Genomic DNA, 12335 nt, shown 5'->3' with positions numbered 1-12335 from the left:
ATCCAATTATTTTTTTTAAAAAATACCTTGCCTTTGCATTTTATTAAACCTAAATGGCCTTTCCTCCCAATACGTATTAGAGTACAAGATCATCCTGGTCACTTACAATACCAGTAGTCCTCTGCTCCTGATCTCTCAGGGACAAGCTCATACTTTATCCTAATCCCTCTTCACCATCAAAAATAAACCTGTATGTGTTTGTTTAACTTTGTATTTGTGAGTCAGGTGTCTGTACCCACTCAGCCCCACTTCAGCATGGTTTAATGTGCCACAGCAACCCCCTGAGCTCTAATATCATCTGAGTCTTTCTTCATATTCTATTCTTAATGCGTCTATTGCTGCTGAACTTTTCAGGCTGACAGGCGATAAATATTAATAGGAATGCATAATGGAATGAATATTGGGAATTATAATATACATAATATTAGGATGAGCAGTCTGAGTCTATCAAAATGATATTGTCAGATTTCAGTCCAACTTTGACATTGCTGCATACTTTTGAGTTTTTAAATGCGAATGATTTTTTTATAGATAAAAAATCATTGAACAGCAGCCGCAAAGAAAGAAAGAAGTAAAAATCAGAGAACTCATTTCCATTGAGACATTGTGTCTCTGACATTGTGAGCTTCAGAATGTCATTTTCAGTGTTACAGGCTGGTGTTCGGTTTCTTTTGCAAATGAGTTTACCAGAGATCCTCATTAATCAGTTGAGGGGGGGGGGGTCTTGGCAGCGTTGGTGCAACACAAAAGAATATTTTTGTTTATGTTTTCTGTACATTTCTTGTTTTCACCAATTTTAAATAAGCCTGCGGCACATTTGACAGTGTTCTGTTTTGAATGAGTGTAGCGGTGGAAACAATAGGATAGTGGCAGCAGAGGGAGCTTGTTAAAAGAACAACAGCCCTGGCTTTCATGAGAAATGAGTATGCCGACGACTGAATTCATGCTGTGCAAGGATCCGCAGATGCCGTGAGATGCCTGCACACAAATGCACAAGCCTGTTCCTGGAACGGTGGTGTGAGAGCGAAACAACGTCCACGGGTACAGCAAGAGTTCTTTCATCCAACATGGGGTCACTTTCGGTAAACAGTGTTTGAGAAAAATGAGCAGCCATTTCTGTGTATGCTGTATTTTTTATAGGTTAAAGATGTGCTTTATTTACATATACAGAACATCAGGTGTCTCCCTGGGGTGGTATTGACAAATTAACATGAGAAAGATAGTGTTTTAGAAAGGAAAACTGGATTTTATTTAACTATAGCTGAAAACTTAAGAAACAGAAAACCTACACTTATTTTACACAATTACACATTTTATTGGCTTTTTTGCAGTTTTTTTCTTTTCTAAATCGATTGAAGCAGTCAGTGAAATGCAGCGTGATGTTCATGCCTGGCATACACCGAGACCTTGATTTCAGTCCAGTCAGACTTGAATAGAGAAACATTTGAACCTAAGGACATTGATTTGACAGCTGCTCACTCATGAGTTGTCCCACAGTGCTTCACAGTGTTCCTTCAGATTCTTCCAGATCGCAGGCATTCAATCTCCTTCAACCCTGAATCTACCCTTACCATCAAATTTCATCAAATTTGAAGCAGGCTGGCATGAAAGGCAAATGATTACAATCTGCTCTCCTGATTGAACTCCACTAACCTTTCTGCCACAAATGTCTCTTTGAAAAGCACCATCGAATATCAAACTATTCCTTTTTCTTCCATCGGAAGGGCTGAGGGGTCCAGTCCACATTGCTTCATCTGGACTGCAACGTCAAACAGGTAGTCGTAGCATTCGCACCTGGAAAACACAGGAAAGATGCAACAGAAATTATTAAAACCAATATGCTTTTGCAAGATTATAACACAAATGTACCAATATATTCTTAGCCATGTAGAGATTAAAACAATAAATAAATAAAGCCATAAGCAGAGATGGTCTGGCCTTCGCACTTTAGTAGAGGGGATTTGTGCAGTCAGGTAAAAGTCTTAAGTCCTGGAGTCTAACTGGGTGTTGTACAAATTAGTTGCTTATCAAGTCATGTAACCACTAGGTGGCGTTTTAGAGCACCCGCTATTTATATTTTACTGTATATCAAATGTAGAACAAACAATGAACATTTGTATATCTCTGATAATGTTTATCACATAATGCTAAATTCCTGTTGAGAACAGGTGAAACTATAACAGTGAATATTGACATGTAGATGCTTGGACTCCAATCAAAATTTGCCATGCTGCCACAGACATGCCCTGCAACAAAAACTCTAAATTTTTACAAGTTAGCATAGCAAAAGCTTTTAGATTAAACTAACCAAAGAACAAGTACATAAGATTCAATCAAAATGGGGTGTTTATTGTGTTTATTCTGTCACACAGGCCTAGAGAATGGTCAGCAACCATTTGGCAACCACTCATGAGGGAAAAGTGTGCATCACCCAGCTGGTTGCAGACTGGTTGTTGGGAACAGTGATCAAAGGGGAGGTTTGGACACTAGCATGTGGCTATGGTCGCCACTAGATTGGTTGGAAGATGCCAACTTGTCTGCAAACAAACAGCTTGCCAAGCAGTATTGAAACTGTTGAAAAATGTGATGAACTGGAAACCGAGAATGTTCACCTTCAAAGTGAAAGTCCATCATGCTCCATCAATTTGGAAAACATTCACTTGTACTCAGAAAAAAGTCAGTGTCTTGCATGCAAACTATAGCCGACTGCAGGAACTTCTAAAATAATCAGAAACCAATCTTTGAGACAGATTTCACCTGATGAAAGCCAGCAACCACTTGGGAGTACACATTTTTCCTTAGCAACCAGAAGTTGGCAGAGGGTTGCCTGTGTGACTGTGGTCTGAAAATGGCAAAAACCTGTTAAATTCAAAGTAGTGAACTTCCTGTTAGATTGAGGCAGTGGTTTCAAAAATATTTCATTTTTCAAAGCCATTCTTCATGGTGCCGGGGCATGGCGTTAAATGAAAACTCAAATTTTTCATCATAAAGCATCATCTAGATCTGAAGGCTCTTCTGACCACATTTGAAATAATGTGGTTCAGCAGCTACATTAATCAAAGCATAAACATGCTGCTATAACTATCGCTCATTAGTGACATGTAGATATGTTCTGGCTATCTTTTCATTAACCATGAGAGGTTTTGGACTGATTGGACAACGTATGTGTGACTTACAACAACTTAAAATTTCATGGTGAAAGACAACCCTAATGGAAACTCCAAATCGTAACAATTCACCCTCTACGGAAAGTTTGACAAACTATACTAGAAATGTCAAAAACTTCATCAAAAGTCTTGTTTTCAGAATCAGAATCAGAATACTTTATTGATCCCTAGGGGAAATTATTTTTTTGTTACAGTGCTCCATTACAAACAAACATTAACAAAGACAGTGTTTGTTTGTAATGGAGCACTGTAACAAAAAAAATAATTTCCCCTAGGGATCAATAAAGTATTCTGATTCTGATTCTGAAAACAAGACTTTTGATGAAGTTTTTGACATTTCTAGTATAGTTTGTCAAACTTTCCGTAGAGGGTGAATTGTTACGATTTGGAGTTTCCATTAGGGTTGTCTTTCACCATGACAACCCTAATGGTTTTGCATATCTTATCATGTTTATAGCAACAAGTGGAGTGGTGCAGTGAAATAAATGCTCACATAGTCTTCGCTTTTTCCCACGACTCGCCCCACACATAGACACCATGCCTGCGGACTAGAACTGCACATGAATCTGGGTATTCTTCCATTGCCCGAGCCATCCGGTCTTTCAAGTCCTTCTCCTCCGGTGTATTTTCAATAATCGGCACAACCAGGAAGTCATCATACCTGTGTAAACGTGACAAATGACACGAAGGCTGATAACTGTTAAAGTTGTTCCTTTTCACCCTTTTCCCACCAGAGTACAGTCAGATACATGCTCTATATGCTTGTTCTCGGAGGCTGACACTGCCATCAGCTTGCCAGCATCTTTGATTGGGTGGCAATCAAAAGGAGGCAACACAGTGAGGGTGAATCAAGCTTTGAACTTAAAATAGTTGAGTATGAACCCTGTGAGGAGTTGCTGTTTCTCTCGTTTGCATTTTATAACCAAGTTTTAGACTGCTGATTAAACAAAACAACCTCAGACCTGTGCAGCATGTTAAAAGCTAAACAGTTCATCATTTAATATAATCAGCTGCCACCCTATTTCAACAGGCTTTAACCATGGGGGCAAAATTTCCTTCATTCATTCAGTTATGTGGTTAGATAGCTATCAGTACATAACAATGAACACTGTATAAAAGGTTTCCCGACCAACATCAGGGTTATTGGGAAAGAGATGGCAATAAACATGGGCAAGATGATGATGTATAAATAGCCAACAAATAAAAATAAAAAAAACCCTCTTCAGCACGTACTGCGGTTATGCTTTTCTTAACCCCGACCAAAACAATAAACCAAACATGTTTCCACGGAAAGCTGGCTGAACTACTAGGCAAACGCTGGAAATTTCTACTGCCAGATTGAACGTACACGAGCTTGTGCCAAAACCCTGCCTCGACTTAATCATTCTCGTTGGACAGGTTTCCACTTCATTTAATTGTTCTCAGCTCATGAGTTTGTTTGGGATACGTTGGATAACATAAAAATAAATAGTCTATACGTAGCCTCAAGTTTAACATATCTAGTGTCAACCACTTCATTCAAGTTTGTATTTCTACTCCTTTTCCATGACCATATTTGCATAACAACTTTGTTACACCATGAGAAATTTAAAAAATAAATAAATAAATGAATGAATGCTTAGAAGCTCTTTGGACTTCACTAATCCTTGCTGCTTGATTACATACCGATAGTTTGTGCCTGAGGTGCCCTTACGAATCCCCTTGATCATCTCCTGGTGTGTTATCCTGAACTCTTTGCCAGGATAGAGCAGCGTTGCCATGACAGCAGCCTTTGAGTGGGTGTGTATAACTGCCTGTGCCCCTGTATTTTAGCAAAGGAAGAGGAGATTTTGATGTGTGAGTGTTGTCTATTGGTACAGTCTTTCACAAACAATAATTTAAAATAAAATAAAAAGTTGTACCCTTCCCCTAACAATGATTGGACCTCAAGTTAAACTATGCTTAAGTTACAACTTAAACTGTATTAGTTTTATGTTGTGGATCTCTTTTAAAGTTATTATAGGGTAGGTTATTTCATTAAAGGTTGGCTTCTTATTACAATTCCTTTATTAAATACTGCTTTCATGAGTCTGAGCTTGCCTGCTTGCTAATAAAATCTGTTCCACGTGGAAGACATTCATTTTGTAGACAATCTTGCGCTCGTCAATTCACATTTAATCTCCAAAAGAGAAACCTTTCTGGGTATTTTGTTTAAAAAAACAAAACAAAACAAAAAAAACAAAAGGAAACTTGACTTAAAATAAACAACTTAAAATAAATAAAAACAGAACAAACTTTTTGGGAGTTTATGGTTTTCTAAAATTTAATTTTGTTTCCATGACTAAACAGTGTACCCACTTAAGTGAACATAATCACAGCATTTAGTACATGAATCAGGAGCAGGCACCACTTCCACATTTCATTTAGCTTTTCAAATTAGAAAACATCTGTAATTAAAGAAGTCTTTTCTTTTTCTGTGTGCTGTACTAAATCATGACTCAGACGAAAAGAACTGCTTCATTTAAAAGATCATTTACAGTGATCTTTTTTTTTTTTTTTTTTTAAATTGGTGTATGCAAATAGTGGCTAACGTGGGTGGTAAGCATTGTGCAAGGAGCGACTAACCTCTCATAGTATAGGCGTTCATAAAAAGTGGTGTGCACTGGCTCTTCTTTAACTTCTTCCAGGCAGGAGGACAGCTGATGTCCCTCTCCTCCATGTCACAAACAAACATATCTTCTGGCTGAAGAACAGAGAGTTTCAAAACTGTTGATCACTCACATCAATCTGTTCTCTACTGGGCAGAACAAAGTTTCACACCACTTACAGTCTCCTCACCTGGATTCTCTCTTTCTGAACACCTGATGGTGCAATGTAGATCTGGTCTCTGCAGGTTTTACAGCAAATACAGTTAATATCATGAGGATAAAGTAGTACATCCTTCTGATGTGAACCTAGAAGTTATTTCTTCATAACTCCATGAGAAACTAAGGGTTTCCACATCAGGGGAAAAAAAAAACCAAAAAAAAAAAAAACTAGTAACTTAAATTTAGAAGGTATTGCATGGTGGCTCAAAATTTGACATTACTTTTCCATGTTCATAATTCCATCAATTTTGGCACAATCTCCAACACCACTGGCTCGAATGCAGCCCCAAACCAAGACACAGCCTCCACTGTGTTTTACAGATGGCAGAAGACAATGTTGTAGCTGTCCCCATGCATTTTTAGTCCACTTCTTGTATACCACAGCCTTTTTTCCCCCACCCTTTCCCTTTCTTAAGAACCATTTCTGACAAGTCTTCTGCAAACACTAGATGGACCAACTGAGGGCTAGAGGCATCTCCAAGTTCCTGCATCAAGTCTTTGCTTTTCCTATTTCCTAAGGACATGACTCAAAAAAATGTTTATCTGCTGAATATCATCTGCTTGCATTTTTAAGCCAGCTGCTTCTTTTGTACTTTACTTGTCCAGTTTACTCAGATTTTTTATATGACACTGCGCACCATGTGGACATACGTTTTCACTTAATAGCTTTTTTAAGAAATCACGTCACTGGTGCAAAATCACTTTATATTGTGCCATCTTTTGTAGATTCACCTAAAGATATTGGAACAAATGATTTCCAAGACGTACAAGAAAATCTGTCTCTTGGAAGCAAACTATATTTAAGGACAAAAAATATGAAAAGGGGTGGTTCAAGACTTTTGCGATGCAATTTCACTTTTTTCTTTTTCCACCAGTTAAACACAAAGTTGGCTCAGAGTTTGGCCGTTCAGCTGGAGCACTTTATTGCTCTGCCTTTCCATTTACTTGGAACCGTCTTTGAACTACAGTGTAAATATCACAACTGTTATGTGTGTAAATATCATGTGACATTTCCCTAATACAGCATTCTCTTGGTTAGAAAACCTGGTATTCTATAGCCTTGTCCACAAGACCTGATGGAACAAAGCCTGGAGTGAAATGCAAACAAATGCAAGTGGCAGTGTTAAATAGAGAAACTCAGCTGATTCCCTCAAAATCTTTGAAACAATCTTTCTTTTTGCTTAAATGTTTTGTGCCTTGACATTTCCCAATAGAGTCTAGTAGATGGAACCATTGTTCCCTTCTTTATCTAGCAACAAACATTTCCAGATAGAGGAGTAGCTTATTGATTTTGAGTGCAAGTTTCGGTGAGGCTGCCTCAGGCTGTGAGTCATTTCTGAGTCAAACCAAAGCAGCTGTGAAGAGGAGGGTGGGGGGGCAGGAGAAAAAGGCAGAAGAGCTTAAAATTCAGCCCTGCGCTTACAGCAAAAAAAAAAAAAACCCAACAACAACACACTTTTGTGTAAAACAACACTACTGCATTATGGATTCTGGCTGCCTGATCGATTCAACATTAGGTCCAATACATATGATTTGTGTTGTTTGGTGATATTTTCTTTTTATCATCACAAAATGCACTGAGGTGATAAATGTCATGGCCGTAAATTACCACGGCATACTCCATCTGTAATGACACAAGCCTGCGTCAAATGTGTCCTATTTTTTTTTTTTTGGGGGGGGGGGGGGGTATGTTTAAAAAAAAAAAAGTGAAAGTCCAAACTGAAAGATAGTTATTCTGTCAAACTGCAAGCTTTTTGAGGAATGATCCAAAGTGGAGCTTACAACTGCTCATTTTCTATTTGAATCTAAAGGTATAATCATTCAACAAGATGAAAAACTCTCCCTCAAATCATTTTAGAGTTGCCAGTGTGCATGAAGCTGTGGCTGAATGGTTATCTGGCTTCACTGGAAGTTTCATCAAGTTACCTTGCTGGCTTAAATAAATGTCTGCCATTCCACACTTCAAAGAGATTTGCTAATGGGTGGTGCTTTCTTTGTAGCTGCCTTCCAAGACAACATAGTTCAAAGATGCTTGTAATAACCTGTCAAAGCCTTCGGTTTGAATTCTGTTTCATTACAGCAAAACTACGGCCTTCTGCTTTTAACCTAGATTCACACACACTGTCAAAACTAATATAACAAACTCCCTATTAGCCTCACTGAATCCTGAATCACTGCCATGCACACACATCCACCAACAAAAACTATTTTTTGGCATCTTTGGTGTTTCCAAAGACATTCGTATTAATGGTGTGCCAATCAGTAATTTTAACAGGAAATATCCTTCACAGATGAGCAACAGAGAATAAGAACCTCAAAATTTCCAATATTTCCCAATGCTCTGCATTGTAAGTGAAAAAAATAAAATAAAAATCTACATACGAACCCTCGTTTCAGGCTTATCCCTCCACCCGTCCCCGTCACCCATCCCAGCTGGTAGAAGAGCCGACATAACTCAGGAATGAGGACACGTGGATGTTCCTTGTCCTGTAACAAACTTGAGTTACAACAACTGAACACGTTGCATCAGCTAGTGTCAAGAAAAGTAAAAACTCATGCACTGCATTTTAAACTTTGGATGCTACAACATTTACACGGCGAACTTCAGTATCCGCTGATACTTAAAATTGAACGGTATTTGCACATAAAGATAAAATTAATTAGATATTCACAGATAGTATCTGGCTCTTAACCACCCTTTTTTTCCCCACCTCATTATGAAGCTTTCTGTTTCCCCGGCACAAAAGAATAAATAAATACCAATTAAATTACAACTACCAGTAGCCTATTTGCTTTTAATGTTATACCAAGATACAATCACTTTTTATTGTAGCAAATAAAGGATTAGTAATGTGGCAACTACAATAACAGTGGAATTTATGTCTGTAAGCAGTATTTTAAATTGCTATAGCAACAGTTCATAGGAAATTATTTGCATATAAAGTCCAAAAATGAATGTAGTCTTTTTTTGACAGCTTTACAAGCATATCAATCGTAGCAGTTCATACATTAACCTTATTAAAAAATTACATAAAAATCAGGCTTACAGCATTTATATATCCATAATGTACATTATACAGATTTAGTTTACAAAGACAAACGTTGTTGCCGATTCTTTTAACTACAGCACCCTTTGAACCCTCAGCTGGGCTAGATTTTAATCGCGTACATCATTAAGCCGTCTAGCTCACTAACATCACGCATGAAGCTCAGCTGTAAAGTTACAATCAGCAAACTACTCTCTGCATTGTCACTGGAATTCAGTGAGTGATGCAGAAATATAAATGTGACTGAAACTTGATTCTAAATCTGCTGCCAAGTCTCTTGTACTCTGGAATTGTAGCTACTAAAACACACAGTGCAACACCTAGAAAACTGACACAATCAACTCCTTTTATTAGCCCGTGGGTGAGTCATTTTTAAAGTTCAAACGAATTCAGTTAATACATCCTAAGCTCCAAGGTGTGACTGTTGTATTAGCAAGGATAACACAATGTGCATTAAAATAATTAACTTCAATTAAAATGTTTATTATTTTACAATTTTTAGCAGCATTAACTTCCTGTCTTTTGCATTTTACTGTAACATTTTTCAAATTCTTACAAGTTTTTAATCACCATCTCGCTTAAGAAAGGCATTTAGAAGACTTCAGTTCATACAAATACCTTAACATAAATAAATAAAAATCTCTCATGTCACGCACTACACTTGCCTGTTTTTCAGTGGTCTCTTGACCTGCATCTTGAAAGTCATCGCCGGTGCCGCAAAAAGACGACATCTCCTGTCAAAACAGTTAACGGCATTTAAAAGATGTGTCATAATGTCAACAGAAACTGGGCAACGTAATCGGTAACACTTTATTTGGTGGAAGGAGGAAGAGCTAAGTGATTTAAGGTCAAAAGGGAAAAGGATCAAGGAGGAAGAAGAAAGAATTACAGTTGGACTAATTTCCCTTATTCTTTATTCTCCCACATGTCAGTTCCCAAGAACTAACATGTGGTTTCCTTTGATCAATCTTAGATGCTGAGTAACATGTAAAAGGTTACGCTCCAGCTTGAAATCCCTTGAAAACACATTTTTAAATGTATTTTCCTATTATGCAAGCATTTAGGCTTTTTTCTTTCATTAAGACATGAATTTTCCATGCCTCACTAGATTCAGAACCAAATACAATGATTTATATTGCATTTCAGCGCAGGCGAGTGAGAGCAGCATGGCACTGGCATTAATAAACAGAAAGCACTATCATTAGTTTCACGATGAAGTGCGAAGGAGTTTCTTTTATTTGGAGACACATTGTCAATGAGGAAATGAAAAGCAATCAGCAAAGCAGACCATGACAGACAGTCTTTCATATTTACAGCTTCCAGTGGTCACACCGTCTGCAGGGGCATTAAGCACTGCGTGAACGGTTTGTTTTATTTGTGACTGTCTTTACTTTTAATGGATGACTATGCACACATTTTATTTTTTTTTTAAAGGACATCTTAGCAAATTTCTCGCTAAATATTGACACCCAACTAAAACAAATTAACACACTGGTTTAACATAGTTGCATAAACTAACCGTAATTGATGTCTGCAAGCTACAACTATCCGGAAATGGCTGAAGTTGAAAGCTGGATGAATTTCGCAGTGTGGATCACACTAATTACAGTTAACTGTTTCCTTTATTCTGCAGTACAGCACTAAAAGTCCATCTGTCCTGTATTTTTTTTCTTTTTTTAATTAATTTTTTCTCTTATTTCAATTAAAATGGCCAAAAGTTGCTTTCTGTCTTTGCTTCCTCCATTATCACATGGAAAGGTCAATTTATGTCACAGACATTCAAGACAGAGATAAATAATAAACCTTTATTTCAAGCAAATACATAAGGGATAGGGATTTGTTAGTTTTTTTCCTCCATAGGGGATTTTTATATAATTAGGTGCTTGTTTATTCAAACATTCTTCTATATCACATTATTGAAATACCACAAAAAACACACATATTCCTATTAAAGACTGTAACAAACTCATTCCACACTGCACAATGAGGAGCTTTGTTTTATGGCTCAGCTGAGATTCTAACTGCACTGAAAGAAAGACATAGCAGTAAATATCATAATACACATACATGTATCTAGCATTTGCGATTCAATGTACAGTAAAACGTTTGGCTTGCATAGAAGGTAGTTACGTACTGGTTTACTATTACAGAGGGGGAAAGCGCCTATTTTATGTCACATGCCAAACACTGGCGCAGTACAATTATTTAAAGGTTCTTGTAAATGTGCAATTCCAGTTAGAGAAATGATACATACATTTATGGAAAACAAACCACAAAAGGATAATCCTTTAATATATTTTATATCAGCCTTGTCATTCATTTCTGATATGTAGATTTTCACATCAAATATTAACCAATGCCTTATATTCAAGATGTTTATTGTCATATACACCGCAAAACACAAGTGGTTACGCAGAACAATGAATTTCTTACTTTGCAGGTTCTCTCCACACAACTAAATAACAACTAACTAAAATGAAGAATAAACTTAACCCTGAGCATAGCGTATATATGACCACAGCGTACTTTTCAGTTCAGTTTCTTAAATCATACATACTATCAATATAAATGCAGTTAAAGAACATACGTGGACTTTACATTTCACCTCAAGCATTACACTGTGCACCACAACTACACAGGTGACTTTTCGGTTTGTGTTGCAGTTTCCAATGAAATACAGGCTGCTTACTAACCTACATAATGTATATTGTCAAGTCGAACATATACCATTTGCTACACTGTGATGAAAACTATAAAATCTGATTTATCCGAGTCAGTTTACACCGACAGGAATAGTTAGACAGCGCTGCACTGTAAAACATAGCTTTTATGTTAACTTTGACAAGTGACAGGACATATGAAAGGTTTCTTCTTCGGCGAAACATATGTTATCGCAATGCTCACAACTCAGCATTCAGTGTGAGAAGATGCTCGTTCATCTCAAACAAGGGAGGATTAGGGGAGCTTATCAACTAAGTTCCTGAGGCTGATCTCAGTCTGGTTGCAAGAAAAGTTTGCAGTTGTACCATTTGTGCTAATAGCTATGGCTAACATGTAGCAGTGACGATAGCTTCGAAAAATGGTTCCCCAAGCGTGAAGTCTCGTCGTCAAACGTTAAAACAACGACTCGTTTACCTCGACTCTGTAAGATCAGTAAAATAAAAGCGTAAAATACACCCACTTACTGGACTTTTGGTGCTAAATCAGTCTGTTTGCGCTAGCAGCGTTCTGACGTCATCAACACGCGACGTGCACAAGCACGCGTGCAAATACAC

At 37.5% G+C, this 12335-nt stretch overlaps 1 protein-coding gene across 1 annotated transcript; it reads right to left on the bottom strand.

Moving 5' to 3' along the window:
- Positions 1-1161: 1161 nt before the first annotated feature.
- apip (APAF1 interacting protein) lies at positions 1162-12335 on the bottom strand. The gene is made up of 8 exons (XM_063481678.1): positions 12246-12335; positions 9726-9794; positions 8400-8500; positions 5985-6033; positions 5772-5889; positions 4833-4968; positions 3661-3828; positions 1162-1794 (listed from the first exon to the last, which is right to left on the bottom strand). The coding sequence occupies exons 2-8, from the start codon at positions 9789-9791 to the stop codon at positions 1695-1697; spliced, it is 738 nt and encodes a 245-aa protein (XP_063337748.1). The 5' UTR covers positions 9792-9794; positions 12246-12335; the 3' UTR covers positions 1162-1694.

The sequence above is a fragment of the Pelmatolapia mariae genome, linkage group LG1, assembly GCF_036321145.2.
Source record: "Pelmatolapia mariae isolate MD_Pm_ZW linkage group LG1, Pm_UMD_F_2, whole genome shotgun sequence".
Lineage (NCBI taxonomy): Eukaryota > Metazoa > Chordata > Actinopteri > Cichliformes > Cichlidae > Pelmatolapia > Pelmatolapia mariae.
Note: the sequence above shows the minus strand (reverse complement) of the source record. Positions and strands in the feature narration are given on the sequence as shown.